Below are 20,621 nucleotides of genomic sequence, written 5' to 3'. Positions count from 1 at the left end.
ATTTATGTCTCGCTGAGCATGGAAGAAGTCAAAAGATTAACAGAGTTTCTCCAGCAGTCAGCACAGCACAGATGGCTTTCCCATACCACCTTTCTCTCTCTTCGTCCTATTTTACTCTTTCCGTCTCTTTCTCAGAAACCCTGGGCCTGCTCCAGCTCTGCTTATTTCATCTCTCAGGCAGCCCATCACTCCGGAACCCCTCCATCGTCACAGCAACGGCGTACACACACGCGAATGGAAGTGACGGAAGCATGGGTCAACTCCCATTGGCTAGAACTGGAGAGATTCAGTGTGGGACGCCGGGAAGGGGCTAATGTCAAGCACAGCTGGCCGGGCTGGATAACCCGTTTCCTTCACCGAACGTGTCAGCGGAACCTGAACTGAAAACAGGAAAGCACTTCCCAGTGCTCTCCCAGGACTTTATATCCATGTGATCCGGAGATCACACGGCGAAAACAAGCAAGCAAGGACTTGTAAACATAAACAAACGTCTCCCGGGCAGCTGATTAGAAGCGGTTATCAAAGTTGCTCACACCTTCCAAACTATTTTCATGGGAGTAATAAGTTTGCTCATAAACTGGACCATATTTGAGCCTTAGATTTGATGCTTGCTTCTCTTTCTCATTCAACCACTTTGGCTGTATCTCAAAAGAGAGCAGCTGAAGGTAAAAGCAGAACCAGGAATTCATCTGTATCTCTGGCTCTACTTACACAAGGGTAGATGTAAAACCATTAGGTTTCTGTTGGCAAGACTTGGTAAGTTAACAGTCATTCAGTGACTCTCTGAGCCAATGCTCACATTAGCAAGTAACACAGCACACCATTCATTTTCTATGCACACAAAAAAATTTCAGCAACAGGAATGACAAAGTACAATTGAAAGCAATTCAAGGAAATTAAGTATGAAACGCTAACATAACAAATCATAACAAACATTTGGTTCTTCACCTCCACTTTATATAACCTTAGCACCTAAAGTGTATCTGTCCTCACCGCTGTCTCTATGGAACCGGGCAGGAATCAAGCGCTTCTCACCTGGAGCTCTTAGACGAGTCTGACACTTATCAGCCAATCAAAAATAGAGGCTACACAATAGCCAATCAGAAAATAGCACTATTGTATATGGGTAAGATTTAATGCAACAACCAATGAAAAAAAAAACAGATTCATTAGAGAGGGTATTTTTGATGGTCGGTTTGAACAAAACCTCAACACGAAACAGCTCGTCTCTGGACGGGACATTGTCCTCAATCATGACCCTAAAAATGTCTGGGCTTGAGCCGAACTGTTTTAAATGGGAGCAACATTACAAATGATAAAGGAGTCCAAAAAGGCAAACAAACACTTACAATAAACAACACCAGTCATAATCTCTAAAAAAAATTATCTAAAATCCAAAAATTTTTGGTAGTAGGGATGTGGTAGCTCCGTGTGGTAGCTCAGTAGTTAAGGTGTTGGGCTACTGATCGGAAGGGCATGGGTTCGAACCCCAGGTCCACCAAGCTGCCACTGCTGGGTTTGAGCAAGGCCCTTAACCCTAGTTGCTCAGTTGTAAGTCACTCTGGATAAGGGTGTCTGCTAAATGCTGTAAATGTTTTTATTTTTAATTTAATTTTTTTTTTGGTGGGGGGGTGTAGGGGGTGGAGATGTCACTCTTGCCTGTCTTCAAAACTTGAGAGCCCTGCATTTGTGCTTCATACTGTACATACATGTAGTTATGTATAGTAGCTACAGTATGCTCTATATAGCTACCACTTAAGAGAAGTTTCGGGACAGGCCACACCCATAATGAAAAAAAATATATTTTTATAACCTTTTGGCCACAAACTGCTGTTCTGAATTTTAAGCACAATATTTTACAGCCAGAGTCTGGCACCTTTCTGTTTTAATTGCCTAATAAAATGACATTAAAGAATCTTAAAGTGTAAAAACATGGATGTATAATGAGTATAAGGAGTATAATGATTTGACCCAAACTTTAACCAGGGTTCTTATTAAAAAGTGATTCCAGTGAAATGATCTGGAACCATCCAAACAGATGACTCTTTCAGGAAAACTCCCTTTTTAGCTCTCGACAGAACACAATTACTTCTCACGGTGTCGAAAAGCGAGACTCGGCCCCTCAGCGCTTTCAACCTGAAGCCTAAACAAGATTCCGCCTAAACCACATGTTAGCAGCAATCACGTTGCATGTGTGGTAAAAATCACACGACAGTTGCTGGCTGGATTTAAATAAACTTTTTTTTGTGTGGCATGTCCTTTATAGTGGTTACGCTCATGATGTTGTCCTGCCGTGACCTGGTCTGTGTTTGACATCAAGTAATTTGTGCAAAACAGACAGGAAAAAAATCAGACGTGAAAAAATATCTGGCAATTACTGACATCCGAAACAACCCTTATTCCCCTGAGGGACTGAATCACTCTACTCTGAGCTACTACAGTCACTGAACCCCTGAACAAATAAGAGGTTTAGGACCTCGCACCTGTTGAGTTCATCATTGTGAAGTGAAGTCAAACAACGCTCATTTAGTTCATAAACATCTGGATGTAGCGAGAGGGCAAAAGTTAAGACACGTTATCATTTTATTGCATTGACACTTCTTACATAAAAGCTGCATGCTTCAGTCTCTGCAATTCTGTTGTGCAATCAGCTCTGATAAATGCGTTTTTTTCCCTTTCCAGGGTCAGGAATGCCAAAATGGTCAGATTAAAGCAGAGTGCACTCTGTGTGACTTGGAGAAGTATTTTGGTGGTGATGTAGTGGTGTGCAAACGGCATGCTCATTTTCAGATGAAGTGCACACACACACACACACACACACACACACTCACACACCACAATTTTGCATAAAACATCCCATTCTAAAATCACGACAGATCCCACAATCATATATAAAATATATCAAGAAATAACTCCTGATTTCTTATGGAAAATAAACCGTCAGTGATTTCAGTGGCTCAGGCAGTTAAGGCACTGGGTTGTTGATTGGGATTTGAGCTGTTGTTCTATGTAACGTCGTCTCATTTCACTATATACTCCGTCAGATATATATGGTTAAAATGACAATAAAAAGCTTCTTGACTCTTGATTTCTTGAAGCCCCAGCACTGCCAAGCTGCCACTGTTGGGCCCTTGAGCAAGGCCCCTAGTCGTCACTGCTCCACAGGTGCTGTATCATGGCAGACCCTGTGCTCAGACCCCAACTTCCAAAGTTGGGATATGCAAAGAAATAATTTCACTGTACTGTAATGTAGATGTGACAAAGTAAAGGCTTCTTCTTCAAGTCACATGACTTTGCCTATATTTAGTGAGGAGGAAAAAAATGGAGGAAATATTGCTTGGGAAAATGCATTTAACCCATCCAAAGTGCACACACACAGCAGTGAACACACACACACACACAGTGAACACACACCCGAAGTAGTGGGCAGCCATTTATGCTGCAGTGCCCAGGGAGCAGTTGTGGGGGGTTTCGGTGCCTTGCTCAAGGGCACCTCAGTCGTGGTATTGCCGGCCCAAGACTCGAACCCGCAACCTTAGGGTTAGGAGTCAAACTCTCTAACCATTAGGCCACGACTTCCCCACCAGCTGTTCCTAACAACCATTAGAGTAACACAAGGCAAATAATTTCTTATAGAAACCACATTATCATGCTGACATTTTGTCCTCAGCTTCCTAAATAAATTGATGGATAATGAACTGGATTCGATTAGCTGTGATGGAAGCAGATGAATTTGATTTGTTCTCAGGGTCTCACAGGCCGTTTTTCACTGCTGTACTTGCAACAAATCACAGATGGGTTTACACGAAGTGATGCTTTGCCAAAAATATTAAACATGCTTGAAAATATCAATGCTTTGGGCTGAGGAAATTGCATCGCTCAACTGCTCACACTTCATGCTGCTTGGCCAGAGGAAAACTGGGCTAAAATCATTCAGTGTGCACTCAGACTTAATTATTAAACTTGTATATAGTTGGTCAGGGTGTGTTTAAATATAACAGATAATTATATTGGACAGTACAATGAAAGCAACACCTAATAATACTTTTTATGGTCAGTGAAAATATTGCATTTTTTCTTCAACATTATTAAGTCAGAAAACAGTTCTATTATCTAAAACATTAGCTTAGATTAGCTTCTTTGCAACATGATTCGGTCCTGCGTATGACTCGACATGTAATGAACTAAAGAAATATATATTAACAAAATTAACACTCTCATCTCACTCATTTTCTACCGCTTATCCGAACTACCTCGGGTCACGGGGGGCCTGTGCCTATCTCAGGCGTCATCGGGCATCAAGGCAGGATACACCCTGGACGGAGTGCCAACCCATCGCAGGGCACACACACACTCTCATTCACTCACACACTCACACACTACGGACAATTTTCCAGAGATGCCAATCAACCTACCATGCATGTCTTTGGACCGGGGGAGGAAACCAGAGTACCCGGAGGAAACCCCCGAGGCACGGGGAGAACATGCAAACTCCACACACACAAGGTGGAGGCGGGAATCGAACCCCGACCCTGGAGGTGTGAGACCACTAAGCCACCGTGCCACCCTACAAAATTAACAATACAAATGAATTACAAATTATATAATAGAATTAATTTAGATATCAAGCTAGAAAATGTCCTATTTCCCACCTGACCTGTAGTGTATGGGTAAGACTCGTAAACTAGCAAACAACGCTTGTGGGGAAAAAGGGAAGAAAAAAAAACAGGGTACAAATCAGGGTGGAGCTTCCACTTCAATTTATTTCCCTGAACGTCATTGTGTAGTGTGTTGGTTTATTTTGTACATATCTCTAACAGCATGGTTTAACAGCTATAACAAAATCACAGTTCGCTTTGTACTTGTATTTTGTAGCCACAGCTACTTCCAGCTAGTTATAAATAGCCACATTTATCAAGAGATTAAAATAGAACAATGGATTTTATTTATCGCTCTATTTATCCATTTATAACATCGTGAGGTTTTATTATACACACAAAAAACAAACATACAAACAAACCATCAGAAACTGTAATACCCACATAATAAGTGTGACATTAAAGTGTGCTTATTAGGTTAAAAAATATAACTATTATCACAGCTGTAGTGAAGTCATGGTGCTAATTCTTAGGTACAACAAAAAGCAGACAAAAAACAAAACAAAACAAAAACCTAATACCCGAGATGTCACAAGCAGTGCTTTTAAAATAGTAAATGATTTGAACTAAATGTAGTTTTGCAAAAACATCAGGTCAGTTTCAGCACTTTGGGGTAGAAGGTACTTTCCTAGATATGATGTCACCTCTACTAAATATAGTCCTGCGTGTGACTCGACATGATTAACAGGACAAAAAAAAAGTGCAGCTTTAAAAATATTCTTTGGATTAAATGATGACTATAAACGAAAGCATGTAAGAATAAGAACGCTCTTTTGTTTGAATTAAACCATGAATGAAATGCATGTTAAAAACAAAGTGAGAGGTAATGTTTCTTCTGAGTAAACTGTAGTGCAGGTATAAATGTGTGATTACAAGAAATGACCAATAGATAAAAAGCTTTATAAAGTAAAGTAAAGGCCGACGTTACGAGGTGTGCCGTATATCGTCTGCCGTAGGGTATTTCCACGCTAGGCTTGGCGTTTAGTCAGAGATTGTGAATTTCTCCCAAATGGTGATGAAAACTCAGCTTGAAATTTTAACAGCCCAAAGAGCTGAGGAATAGATTTTCCATCTTTCCCATTACTGAATGTTTGATTTGAAAGCTTATCCAGAAGGGAGTCTGCATACGTTATTGATCAATAAAACAGGAAGAAGAGTGTGAGGTGATGTGAATGTGAGCGCAGGTCATTGAGCCAGACCGCATTCCACTGGACACGCCAACTGGCAGGCCAGAACCTCAGAGCCTCCTCATGCGTCATTCTGTTGTTATTGTTACATTTGCGGCTTGCTTTCGGGTTGGCTTTTTTGCCCGATTAATTTCAAAAACATAACCAGTGAGTGTGGGAGGTGGAACAATATTTCTCCCATAGTGTCAGGTCGTTGTGCATGTGTGTGTTAGAGAGCAATGGTGTTTATTCGGTGGCTGTGCGGTTGTACTTTGGGACTGGACACGACCATGCCTTGTTCGCTGGCATTAATAAACGCTATTTTGTGTGACGGTCCGTGAAGTCAGCAGCTGGTTGATGACATCATCACTGTAGCCCAGGATGCCCTTCAGGACCTCGACTGTGTGCTGACCAATCACAGGGGGTGGAGCTGGTTTGTCAAACTCAAAACTGTTGAACCGGACAGCAGGACCTGTAAAAAACAAACAGCTGAACCTGAAACTGATTCAGTAATAATATTTTTTTTTTATTCATAAGTATTATATATATATATATAATATTTATCTGTAATGGACTGGCGTCACATCCGGGAGGAATTCCCCCACATTGTGTTACTGGGATTGGCCCCAGATCCACTAACGTCCTGATCAGGATTAAACAGTTACCAAAGTTGAATGAATGACTGAACAAATAAATTAATAAATGAATGAAAGAATGAATGAATGAATCTTTCTCTTAATCTTTTCGATTAAATACACTCAACACATCCACTTTATTTACTTCAAGTGAAATGAATAACCACATGTAATTTTACAGAATGAAATATCCAGGACTAATCATGATGCAAACCTCAGTAAAAACAATGTTTTAATATCCTGATTCAGAATTTTCCACTCAGGATTCCCCTTGAACTGGACACGTTATTGCTTACCCTTCTCTAAAACATCATTTTTAACCTCATCAATGTTCACAAATCTGAAAAGAAGAAGTCTAAAATGTACCATGCCCAAGGAATACTGAGGACCAACAAAACAAACCAATGTCCAACATTCATAAAAGGTTCTTTCTGTGTTTAGCTTACAATGATGTCACAGATCCAAATCCATGTGTCAGGGATTGGGAAGAGGATGCAAGTGCAGGTATATATTTATAAAATACCTGGGATGTGGGATGTGATAGACTAATGGCTAAGGTGTGGGTCTACCAAGCAGAAGGCTGCAAGTTTAAATCCCAGGTCCACCAAGCTGCCACTGTTGGGCCCCTGAGCAAGGCCCTTAACCCTCAGTTGTAAAAAAAAATAAATAAATAAACTGTAAGTTGCTCTGAAAAAGGGCGTAAATGTAAATACATAAAAAAAAAAAAAATAGAAGCACAGATCATTAACAAACCAAAATACAGGAATGAGAGCAAGAACAATGTGGTATAATACATACACGAGACTACACATAACCGAGGTGAAGCACAAATGTTTGACAAATAAATTATGATCATATTTATGAGTCAAATGCACATAAAAGTTTACGAGTTGGAGATGTGTCAGTATGAATACATGGTTGAATAAACAGATGAAACATTTTTTATTGATGGTAAATTCAATTGAATGTTTTATGTCTTCTTGTGTAAGAAGCTGACCTCAAACGTGACATTTTTTTCAGTATAATAAAACAAACTAGTTGCCTGACAAAATACTATCGCATTGTAGAATTACTAAGAAATCTGCAATGCTTATAATAAATAAGGGAAAAGCGAATAACAAAACACACCTGAAACATGATCTTTCTTCATTTTCTAGAAGCAGAGTTAAAAAATGCACCGTATTTACAATCGTATTTACATTGTATTTACAAATTTCTGGCGCATAAATACAAGTAGGACTTGAGTGCACAGTTAAACAGGGTTAGTAATTAGTTCAGGGTCATGTGATGTGCTAGGGCTGATGGATAATTTAGCTCTTGTAGGCCATTTTGTGGCTGAAACTACTAACAACATGACACTATGCCAGACTTCTTTTCTTTCTGAATTAAAAAAAGTTCCCAGGGATCCTGAATATTTTTAATTTCTATTTTTATTTGAATTGAATTATGATGGGCATTTCTCAGATTATTGGTATCGGTAAACCATCCAGCACACTAACGGTTGCTCACGCCTCAGTGCTGAGTGGTCAGAAGGTTTGTATTTAAAGGTGGGGTCTCCGTTGTTTGAAAGCCAATGTTGACATTCGAAATCACCAAAACAAACACGCCCCTAACCCAAATGGGTCCCACCCCTGTATCGATAGCTCCACCCACACATACATACGTAACCCAGGCAACTATTGGAAAGAAATGTGTCTTTATCATAGCTGAAGGGAAGAACAATACGATTGCAGATAAACAAACAAGCAAAAATGACACACAAGCGTAATCATGTAAAGGACAAAGACATATATTAGTTCTGTGTAACAAAGCAAAACCAACGTTACTCACCTATCGAGAAGGAAAAAAGCGCCTCGGCATCTTAAGTAAAGTTGGTCACATATTCACAGATTGGAGTTTCCAGAGTCAATAACTCCTGAGCTAAACACTGTTACTACACAAAACACGGTTGTAGCTGCGTCTCTACATTACTACTATAGAAAAGAGGTGTTATTTGTGTAGTAACAGCGTTTAGCTCAGGAGTTATTGACTCGGGAAACTCTAATCTGTGAATATGTGACCAACTTCCTGCTCCTTCAGTTCTCTCCAGTGCTGGAAAGCTGATCCTATATTAACACGTCCTACTTCTTACCTTATCGTAAGTCTTTCTTCACTTTCTTTCTTTGTTTTTATCCTCCATGTCAATGTTAAAACTGCTTTCTGCTAATGTCACACATGTGCACTGAACACTCTCTCCGCACATATTGACAAGACACGCCACTTTCTGCTCATTGGCTACACGTTTGTTTTGATTATTGTTTAGTTTGTCCTTCCGACTCATTTTCTGAAGCATTTCTCAAACATCGGAGACCCTACCTTTAATGTAGAAGAGCAGCTCTGAGCATCGGCTGGTTTTCATTCAGATGACGTGTTTATAATAAGGTATTGGTTGTACAGACGCTACAGAGAAACAGATCTAGTATCAAGTATAATTGTCTATATGCGAGTTTTCAGTGAGGAGATCTTTGGAGTGTCTCCGGTCTCGGGTAAAGCTGTAACCTTAATTATTTGTTACACCAACGTTTTCAGGACAGATGAAGATTTTTAGCTTTAAAAAAGGGGAGAGGGGTAAAAGAGGCTGAGGAGAAAAATACTGTTTATAGCTTTTTTATGTAACAAACCTGTCGTGTAAATGTCTTACAGCATTCAGCCTACGTCAGTAAGACGGCTTCGCATCAATCGACATCGCAAGTATATAAATGTAAAGGTTTTAGTCTTTACATTTTGTATAGCCTGGTCCAAGGTGCATGGAAACAGGTGAAAACAACCGGTAAAAAATTTCAAGAAATAAAGTTGATAAAAACGGATGCCACTATGCAATCAAAGCGTGTGACTCATTTCCTTGTAGTCATGCTATCGCAATCATTAGGCGGCATTAGCATATACCCGTTTCCATCTTTACTCGCCAAAGCCTCATTAATTTTGCTGAAACTAATTACCAATCCTTTTTCTGACAAAATATCTGAGGGCAGATGCTTGTTCAGTGAAGAAACCAAGAGTGAAAGACTTACATTCATAAATCATTTCACGCAATGAAAGGTTGTGACCCCCCCACAGACTGCTTTAATATGCAGAAGAGGCCTTTAGCACTTTATCTCTGCTTTATGTTTTCTGCAATACTCCAATAGGTCAAATGCACCGCAGAATTTACCGGAACTGCACAAATATGCTCTGATGTCTGAAACTTTTTATTCCTTGTGAGTGATATGAAGTGGAAGTGTGTTAGTTCTCAGTTACTGAAAATAAGCAAGATAAGAAAAAGCTAAGTTAGAGATGAAGGAGAAACATCCCTGTCTCTGTGTCGCTATTTTTAACTGGTTCCTGATGTTCATTTTCAGGCACTGATACAGAAGAAGCTATGTAAAATTGGCCCGGTGCCATGAAGATAAAATTACCTGCTCACAAGATCCAGAAATGATGATTCCCCAAATAAATTGTGATGTGTAGGTAAGAGATACTGTATGTTTACTATAAAGCAGACATGCTCCATAGTTTTGATACGTCTGTGTCGGAGGCAGTCGTGCAAGGACAACCGGAGTTTCATTGAGATCCTCAGATCCTTAAACATCACTAAATCATGGATAACCCATTTCATTATGGTGATGTGTACTAAAGAGGGTTATATAAAGAAAGTCTGATCATATTTTAGGCTCTAAGTTGACGCATGGTCGTGCACATGGTACGTTTGTATACTGTAAGCACCATTCATTTTTTATACAGATGAAATTAAGCCAGCCAGGCGGCATGGAGAGGAGGGTGAGACGGCCGTTTAAATAAAAGGCAGAAAAAGGAGGGAACATGCAAAACTCTGAACACGATTGTGTGCGTGTGTGCGGTTTCGCAGCCTCAGCAGTTAGGAGTGATGCCCTAACCACATCCTTCGTCTTCTCCCTCCCTCTCTCTCTCCTCCCCTGATCCTCGTTCCTCTGCTTCAGCTCATAAGACCGCAGGCCTGTAGCCATCTTCAGCGCCAACATCTGCTTCTCCTCAGCCTTGTACCCTGGCGAGGGAGGGACACGCTCCTCTCTCCTCCACAGGCATGGTTCAAGGGCTTCCTCTCCCTCTTCCGCAACAAAGCCCTCTCTGTCCTCTCCTCCCGTTTCTTGGTAGATACGCTCATAGCTTCTTTTTTTTTTCTCCTTTATTTGCTCATTTTTTTTCTTTTTGGCAATATATCTATAGCTATGTTTACAAACAGGTCAATGCGACAGTTATGCAAGGACAAAGGGTCATTTTTAAATACATGCTACGTGTTTGATTACACTTTATATGAAGCGAATATTCACAAACCATTATAACTGCGCTTTAATTCTTTATAGGTTAGAAATGATTTCATGCAGGATTTTTATTACAAAAATATAATGTCCCAAAACTAAATGTTCTATAAATAACTCAGAAATATAATTAAATAATAAATAAAACTTTGATAAATTCTTGATTGATAAAAGATAGTAATAATTGTTATACAAAGAATCATCTATCAAATACGTTATTTATACGAAAAATAAATAAATTTCCTCAGAAAGAAAATGTAAGGGTTCCATCAGAGGGACGAAGAAATAAATTGTCCAACAGTGTCTGAACTTGTAAGGATCTAAAATTACACCATAAAACTTATTTAACCGCTATTACATAATTATAAAGCAACTATAATAATTAATAACACATTAACAATAATTAACATAATACACTTAACGTCATCATGGAGTAACATTAATAATATACATAATAATATAAATAATATATAATATAAATAATAATATTAATATTAATATATATATATATATATATATATATATATATATATATATATATATATATATATATATATATATATATATACCAAAAATTAATTCCAATAAATGTGAAAATAAAATAAATAAATATGAATACATTTATATTAATAACAGAGTTACTAACACCAAAAATATGGGCATATTACCAAATAAATAAAACAAATCCCAAGGAGCTTCAGATATCACAATCAGCAATGATGCTGATGAGCTTTACAGAATGTGCTACCAAATTTAGATAAAAGTCTTCAGTAAAGGAATAAATGTAAAGTAATGTAAATGTAAACCCCACAATGAACTTCTGCAGAACTGAGCTAAATGGTTTAAGACTGATATGAACGCTAGCAGCCTGTGGGCCTCTGATTGCATGTAAATATCAGCACCCAAGCATGAAGCTCGTTGGCTTTTCTCCCCGAATATATGCCGGGAGTGCAGTTTTCCCGCGGTTTCCATAGAGACCTCCTGCGGCAGTTGGTACACCAGCACTCGCTTTTCATTCCTGCACCGAAGGCATATATGAGAATTGAATTTAATCTGATGGCTACCGTTGTTTTTCAGTGCCTAAAATATGGAAGCTTACTGAGAACAGTCCAACGCTCTTAGTGCCATCCGAGTCCTGAGTGAGTCCTGATGGCTCTGCAATGTTCACCGCACTCTCAGACTGGAATTCATGAATGGTGCTTTGAACATGAACATGAAGAAAGAAAGAAAGAAAGAAAGAAAGAAAGAAAGAAAGAAGCACTAAATTACTCCCAGGATCATGGGTCTCTTTCTCTGCCCTTTAGATATTTGATGGAGCTGTGATAAAGATATTAAGTGCATCTTTTCTCGCCGACAGAGAATAGAGAGGGTGAAGTAGAAATGTTGGAGGTTTCAGCGTCGCCGATTGATAATCAGAGAGCAGGTCCAGGGTAACGTATGCTCGGAAATGATTAACCCTCCACAGCACCGTTTGTTGTCTGGAGCGAGTAAGTACACAGCTATCTGTAAGGAATCGTCTCTGGTTCTGCATCGGTGCCATGAAAGAAGAGCGAGAAAAAGAATTTCCAGTCAGAGTGTTACGCCATTGGCTAGAGATGTAAGAGGAAGAACCTCTCGCATGCAATGGAACGGTGACAAGACGGCGGACGAGTTCCTTTCATCTGAAGAAACATCGATGAAAGCTCAGGAATTGGAGTAAATCACATGCGTAATGAACACATTGAGGATACTGTATAGGTTTTACTCACACAATAAGTTGAGCAACTTCCTACTTGGAAACTATTCATGAAATAAAACAGGATTTTGCTTTTAGAGGAAAATTATCAATGTTGTATATTCTGCATTATTACAGGTGGTTTACACCACAGAAATTATTCCAGATTGCATCACTGATACCAGTGTCCAATATCAGCGAAGGGTGCCGTTTTTATTCGTATATATCCGAGTGAAACGTTAGCAGCATCGAATTCATTAAGCTCTTAGGAAGAAATTAATAAACACAACTGAAGGCTGTTACAGGAAAAGAATCAGTTATGCAAACTAGAATAAATGTTGCGTTGTAAGAAGAATAAAACACCTATAATATTGTAAATATAAAAAAAAAAAAAAATTGTCAAAACACTATATATAAAAATAAATTATAAAAAAAATTATATAAAAAAGAGACAGACGACTTATTTCATTTCTGTTTACATTGAATGCCCACGGGAACATGTATTTTCTCGTGCATGGTTCAGAAGCTCTAAACAGACTAACTTTTTTAACTTAATGAAAAAAACAATAACTCATTGTGTAATGCATTCCTGAGATTCTAGCTTTCACTGAAAACTTGAAGTTACAGCTTTGACCCTGGAAAATCCTCGTGTAAATTTGAAATAAACATCTCTCGAGTTACCCTTTGTTTGATTTAAAAAAAGAAGAAGATATTCCATCCATCCATCCATCTAGATACAGTAGGTAGATAGAGAGAATGAGATAGGAATGAATAAGATGTAGAAATAAAGATAGATGATAAATACAAACAGACAAAAATACCAACAACCTCTGACCAATTAGACTTGAGAATTCAATAGAAATATAGCATTATAGAAATATTCTTAAATGTGACAAAAGAAACTAAAACATCAGAAATAAATCAGCTACATTTCTAGCTGAATATCTTCAGGTTCATCCGCCGTACCTCCTGGTGCTGGACTGTGAATTCTTCTACTCACGCTATAACATTAAAGCTGAGAATTAGGACAGATGTTGCCAGACCTTGGCTGGGTAAGTGGTGAGCTGACTCATACAGCTACACACTAGAACACTGACCAACTGGCAGAGCCAATAAAACACCTTCTAGCTTTTCCCTCTACATTACACCAGTACATGACAAACTCCATAACAGCCTGTAGAAATAAAACCAACCAGCATCAGCATAAAACTTGTCTTACTGATGGTTTCGACAGTGTCTCTCTTAATATTACGTTTATAGCCAAGATCGTAGCCAGACACATTAAGTTTACAGTTTAACCAGAGACAGGCTTTCCTCTGCCAAGGAAAACTATGCAACTAGTATGGATAAACTGGAGAATTTATTAACATCAACCTAATGAGCAAACATTTCCAAAAAAGTGATCCATTGTAATTCTGAAATAAATATGAACTGTTTAATTCTCTACATAAATATATACCTAATAAAATGTTCAGTTAGAAGGATGTTATTTTACATGCCACGGGATAAGGATGAAGCAGAAAAGAATACAAAGCTGAAAGATAATAAAATTCCCAGATAATACCTTATAATGGTTAAATCTTCGTGTATTCTCTTAAAGGGAATGAAAATAGGAAAATAAAAAAGTGCAAATAATTCTGACACCAGATGAAATATTAATCACACAGAGCTGTTGATTAGGCAAATAGTATTTTTAATAACATACTTGTTTCTATAATATAGAATTCTCTCTCTCACTCATTTTCTACCGCTTATCCGAACTACCTCGGGTCACGGGGAGCCTGTGCCTATCTCAGGCGTCATCGGGCATCAAGGCAGGATACACCCTGGACGGAGTGCCAACCCATCACAGGGCACACACACACACTCTCATTCACTCACGCAATCACACACTACGGACAATTTTAGAGAGATGCCAATCAACCTACCATGCATGTCTTTGGACCTGGGGAGGAAACCGGAGTACCCGGAGGAAACCCCCGAGGCACGGGGAGAACATGCAAACTCCACACACACAAGGCGGAGGCGGGAATCGAACCCCCAACCCTGGAGGTGTGAGGCGAACGTGCTAACCACTAAGCCACCGTGCCCCCCTTAATATAGAATTAAATCTCAAAATAAATAAATAAATAAATAAAAGATGGAGGAAAAAATGATTTATTTTGTGAAGAAGGGTCTCTGAGAAGAGGTTTTTTTTTAAAGAAAGGAGTCACCAATGTCTGAGTATTCTATTTATAAAGTATTTAGCTCGTATTAATCTGAAGTAGACACACTCTCCGACACTCTCCGACAGATTGACATAAAACTCTATGATGCGAATTTAGATTCTGTCTAAATATGTAGTCGTATTAAAAAGCAAATGGATCGTAGCTTTTTTAAAAAAAAAAAAAAAAGGAGGGAAGATTATCCAATCATATAAAATTTAAACAAATGAAAATCTAACATTTGCAGTTTTAGGTGTGTTTAGGTCTATGGTGAGGAGGTAAAAAAAAATACATAATGAAAAAAAAAATTACTGTAATCATAAAGTGATTAATATTAAGCGTTTTTTTTTATACATGAAAGAGCTAATTATAACTAAATGGTTAAAATGCGTCTTTCATTAATAAATGATTGTAATTACAGGCAAATTTTCAATAAGGGGAATAAAACACTACAGGATGTCGACAAGAAAAATCGACTGTGCTTTGCATTACACCACCCTGTCGTTGATTATTTCTAAATAACAGCATGGCTGCCGTGCTTAATGCTTAGAAGCAGGCAGTTAAACTTCTTTATACAGTATGAGTGAATAGCTATCGGTACTCGTACAGTACATCAGGAGTCGTTTAAAGTAATTTTTATTTGAACGACCCACATATACACCGGTTTCTTCACGTCTACTGCTTTTCCTCTGTGCACTGGCTCTTTTCCCAGAGTCAAACTGCAGAAGGAAATAAGAAGGAGCTTTATTCATTATCCCTCCCTACATCCTCACTGACAAGGAAGTCCATCAGCTCAGACCCGACATCTTCACCAGAGGCGTTTGGCATCCACGCAAATCCTGACCTTCTGAATCTCTGTAATCAGCCACCTCGATTCTTTTTAACTGCTTATTTCATCTTTAATGTGCGTGCAAGACAGGAAATGGATCAAAGGTGACGGACATAATGGGGAGATGAGCAAGAAAGAGCAAAATAAAGGAGGCTTTCAAAAAGTCAACTAAACAGCACTGTTTAGGACGTCGGTGTAACATCGTATTACACGATCAAAGCCGTGGCGTGTTATTTATTTATTTTTTTGTACCAGCTTCCAAGGTAAAGTATGTGTGTAGGTGGTGAGGATTTAAAAAAAATTGCAACCAGATGAATTCATTCATGGTATCTGGGAAAGGGTGAGTCAGTTCTGCTGTTCTTTCACAAAGGTTAAAACAAAACTCCATTCATTCGAGCTTGTGTGCTGTGCATAATGACTGATGGAGTGTATGCCAAATTAAGAATAGGGGAAATCAAAGATTTCCAGAAGAGCAAAGTTCAAAGTACTGTTAACATTCCTTTGACGTGGAGAGTCTTTTTCTGTTGTTGTTGCTTGAAGATACATGAAGCATTAATTCTATAGTGCTCAGGACTGGTACAATGGAAGCTTTATGAACCATACTGTTCAGGATAAAGCAATCGTACAATCAAACTTACAGTCCTCAGGAATATGAATTATACATTTTCACCACTATATTGTAGAATGCTTGAATCGAATTTGTCAGATGTTTCTGTTAATAATGTGCAGTACATACTGTAGGAGCTTGTATGGCGGCATTACAGGTAAACAGATACTGTAAATTGTGTGTAATTGTTAATAAGGTAATTCAGTTCAATTCAATTTATTTGTATAACGCTTTTAACAACCGACTTTGTCTCAAAGCAGCTTTACATAAGTATAGAAACAAAATAAAATTATAACGTTTGAAATTAAATGACTATTTATCTCTAACATTTATCACTAATGATCAAGCCTGAGGCAACGGTTGCAAGAAAACTCCCTGATATGATATGAGGAAGAAACCTTAAGAGAAACCAGACTCAGAAGTGAACCTTATCCTGATTTGGGTGACACTGAACAGGAAATAATGTCAATGTAAATAATGTCGTTTCTAATACAGTTTGTAGTCGAGTGGAATTAAGCAACCAAGAGCTCCTGAGAAACTAAGAGGTCAGCGTCATTTCTGACTTCATTACAGACTTGATACTAATTCGTTCAAAGTGTTCAAATGTTCAGTGTGAAGACCTGAGCACAAAGCTGACCGATCAAAGACGGTGTGATAGTCTCCAAGTGGTTCTATCCAGAGCGATCCCATGGGTCACATGCTGTCCATGTAGATCTATCCCATCAAAGTGCGCCACCAAGCAATGAAACTTCAACCAGGGGTGAATTATTTAGCATTTTTGAACCATTTTCCAGTGTAATCACAAATGACCCCTCTTGTTAGTAAAATTTCCATATCCCTGCTTCTTTAAAGTTTGATGCTTTCAGACAGTCTAGTTAGCTCACATGTGTTTCCATTGTATTGTGGTTCTAAGTCCTTAGACTTGGTTCCACTTAAGTAAACCTTTATGCACTTGTCTCCAGTTTGCATGTACTTCCTTGTAGTGAATGATAACATTCTAAAGTAAAGTTTTCATGGGAAAGTCTTTAGGACAGAGGCTTTGTGGTTTCTCGCCAACAGAAGAAAATGCATTTTTTCAGTCTTATTCAAAAAAAGAAAAGAAAAAAAAAAAGTCTGATGAGGAAGCGACTGTTTATAGCTTCGCAAAACAAGTTTATATAATCTGTGAAACTAGTTAGTTCCAGTTATTAGTTGCATAACAACTATTATGCATTCATCGATGCTACAAACAGGACAAAATATGACTTTTCATTCATTAATATATTAATAAATATAATTGTTGCCAATTTGCTCTGGTATAAAAGGAATAAAATGCTTTGGGATATATATATATATATATATATATATATATATATATATATATATATATATATATATATATATATTGTTTGGGGTGGTAAAGTCTTTGCATTATTATTATTATTACTATTATTAGTCCACACCCATTCATGTTTGACTCCATTCTAAAACCCTGTATAATCCTATATTAAGTGTATAAGCCTCTGTCTGATGAATAATGCTATGTTCACACAGCGTACAGTGACTCACACAGACAAATCGACCGATGAGAGCGGGACAGCAGATGTGGGTGTGTCCAGTGATGTGGATGTTGAGAAAAGTTTATGCAAATATGGAGCGACTTGGTGCAGCGACTAACAGTAGTAGGGAAGACAATATACTGTAGTGCATATGATCTACAAGCAGGGGAACAAGAACACTGTATATATACATACCTACACACATTAGTGAATTTTAGATACAAACGCCAAACCTCCCTTCAGAATGTTTCATTTGATTTGGAATGCTAGTTGCACCACAAACTGAATGTGATTACTGTGACAACCAGCACTACGAACATCTACTGGGGACTTCATAGAACAGTGACTGGAGACTCACTGTATGTGAGGGCAGTGGTGGTTCAAGCGGTTAAGGCTCTGGATTGTTGATTGGAAGATCGGGGTTCAAGCCCCAGCACTGCCAAACTGCCACTGTTGGGCCCTCGATCAAGGCCCTTAACGTTCACTGCTCAAGAGGTGCTGTATCATGGCTGACCTCTGGGCTCTAACCCCAACCTCAAGTTGGGATATGTAAAGAAAGAATTTCACTGTGCTGTAATGTATGTGACCAAATAAATGCTTCTTCTGTATGTGTGAACATACTGTAGTATAACAGATTTTTGCTGCCATACATAACATTATATTCAAAACCATCATTAATGCATATTTGTCTCATCATTCATGAGATCACTGGAATAGTGTTATTAGCATTTGAAGAATGCATATTAAAATTTGACATGAACGTGATGATTCATTGAAGAGTTATAATTTACTAAACCTCTCCTACACAGAGGCTCAATGAGACTATTTAAAAAAGTAAGATTTCACCTAATAAAGATGACTCATGATAAAACGAAAGACAGCTATATCAGGACGAGATGCACATCCACTTTAACCCTGACCAGGATAAAGTACTTACGAAAGAGAGAATAAATGAAGTAACGAATCAATCTGAAATTTCTAAAATAACTGCAAGAATGTGTTAGGAGTCTTCCTGAAACAAAGCAGGGTTCATGTGAATAATTGGTAACGTCAAAGCGGTCACCTCGTACCTGTGAATTCCTGTGAATGTGAGCGCGACTCGTACTCTAACGTCACTTGTTCAGGAAATAAAGTAACCCGCGTGTGTTTTAGCCGACGACGCTATCATTACTGTTCACAACACCTGTAGCATAAATGGCAAGGGGACGTTCTGGTACACAAAAGAGACCAGGTACCTTTCTGCACATAATAGGATCAAATTAATAAAAGAATGGGGGAACGGTGGCTTAGTGGTTAGCACGTTCGCCTCACACCTCCAGGGTTGGTGGTTCGATTCGTGCCTCTGCCTTGTGTGTGTGGAGTTTGCATGTTCTCCCCGTGCCTCGGGGGTTTCCTCCGGGTACTCCGGTTTCCTCCCCCGGTCCAAAGACATGCATGGTAGGTTGATTGGCATCTCTGGAAAATTGTCCATAGTGTGTGATTGTGTGAGTGAATGAGAGTGTGTGTGTGTGCCCTGCGATGGGTTGGCACTCCGTCCAGGGTGTATCCTGCCTTGATGCCCGATGACGCCTGAGATAGGCACAGGCTCCCCGTGACCCGAGGTAGTTCGGATAAGCGGTAGAAAATGAATGAATGAATGAATAATAAAAGAATATCGTCGCTGTCGGACGGAAACCTCGTATGTCCAAATTTTGTCAATTTCATATTTTTTCACATATCGATGCTATTGGTCAGACCCCACGTGGGTCTGTTATTTTTACAAGTTATTAACTAATCTAAAGTCTTGAAAATAGCTTGAGCGCAAATCTCTTAACTCCACTGGACACTTCAACTGTCTGAGAAATCTCGTAACTCCACCTCTTCTTCACTCCGCGGGAGAGCGGCGTTTTTTTAATTTCCTGAAAAATAACGGTTTTGGAGATACGAGGATTCCGCCGAGGATATGGTGAATCGAGTTGTGTTCTCTAGACGTATTTGTGAGGAATCAAGATGAACGCAAGTCAAACGCAACGGGATTCAGTTCGATAGAATCAAGTGGGTCTGAAACCAGTTCAATGGTTCAGGGAGGCATCAGGAACAATTACATTCATATTTGGACCATAACAAGTGCAAGGCGTATAAACCAGTGTACCTTGGACAGGCTGCAAATCCACTACCACATAAAATAAAATAAAATAAAATAAAATAAAATAAAATAAAATAAAATAAAATAAAATGAATTAAATAAAGAAAAGAAAAATCCAGACTTCCTTTTGCATTCAAATAAGGTCCAACTTCACACCGACAGCATTTACAGGGACACCTCTGTGACCAATAAAACTATAAACTATTCCTTCTTGTTACTAATCTAAATGCCAGAATAGTCCTTAAAATGTATGTACAGGTAGGTAGGTATATGTAGGTATACTTTAAAAACACAAATGAAGTTTGAGAGAGAGAAAAGAAAAGCTATTTCAGAGTCTCTGAACTCTCTGTGACCTTTACTGTTTGGATCAGTTGTAAAAATGTATTGTTCATCTAGTGGTTACAAAGATAATTCCATAGAAATGATATAAACTCTCAACCACTTGTTCTTGCGATAATGCAGTAATGATAATCTCAGACAGGCAGATAGATGGATGAAAGGATGGAAAAATCATAGATGGCGATGAAAATGGGACTAAAGTTCCTTAACACGATGGCTTAAATAACATCTCTCTGACAAACATAATCGACCTTAAGACGAAAAACTATTTCTGACATGCGACCTTAACCCTGTAGAGAAACAAATCAGTTCAAAATTCATTATTAATCCGACGAATATTCAACCACGCCTTATGGAGAGATTTTATGCGACATGCGAGTAGTCATAAGCATGTTTGACTCAGTGAAAAGCTAATCCTTACATCATAAGCCACATTTTAAAAATAACTTGATTGTACAATAGTATTACATACTTAAAAAGGACATCACTAAAG

General features: G+C 38.5%; 1 protein-coding gene across 1 annotated transcript in view; it reads right to left on the bottom strand.

The window, feature by feature from the left end:
- Positions 1–4,743: 4,743 nt before the first annotated feature.
- The window catches only part of sugct (succinyl-CoA:glutarate-CoA transferase), a 124,295-nt gene continuing 108,417 nt past the window's right edge, over positions 4,744–20,621 (bottom strand). Inside the window, exon 14 of the mRNA XM_060869597.1 lies at positions 4,744–6,296. Coding sequence (XP_060725580.1) covers positions 6,133–6,296 — 164 coding nt within the window. The 3' untranslated portion in view covers positions 4,744–6,132. The remainder of the gene's footprint in view (positions 6,297–20,621) is intronic.

Source organism: Tachysurus vachellii, chromosome 5 (genome assembly GCF_030014155.1).
Source record: "Tachysurus vachellii isolate PV-2020 chromosome 5, HZAU_Pvac_v1, whole genome shotgun sequence".
NCBI lineage: Eukaryota > Metazoa > Chordata > Actinopteri > Siluriformes > Bagridae > Tachysurus > Tachysurus vachellii.
This window is presented reverse-complemented; position numbering and strand designations above follow the sequence as displayed.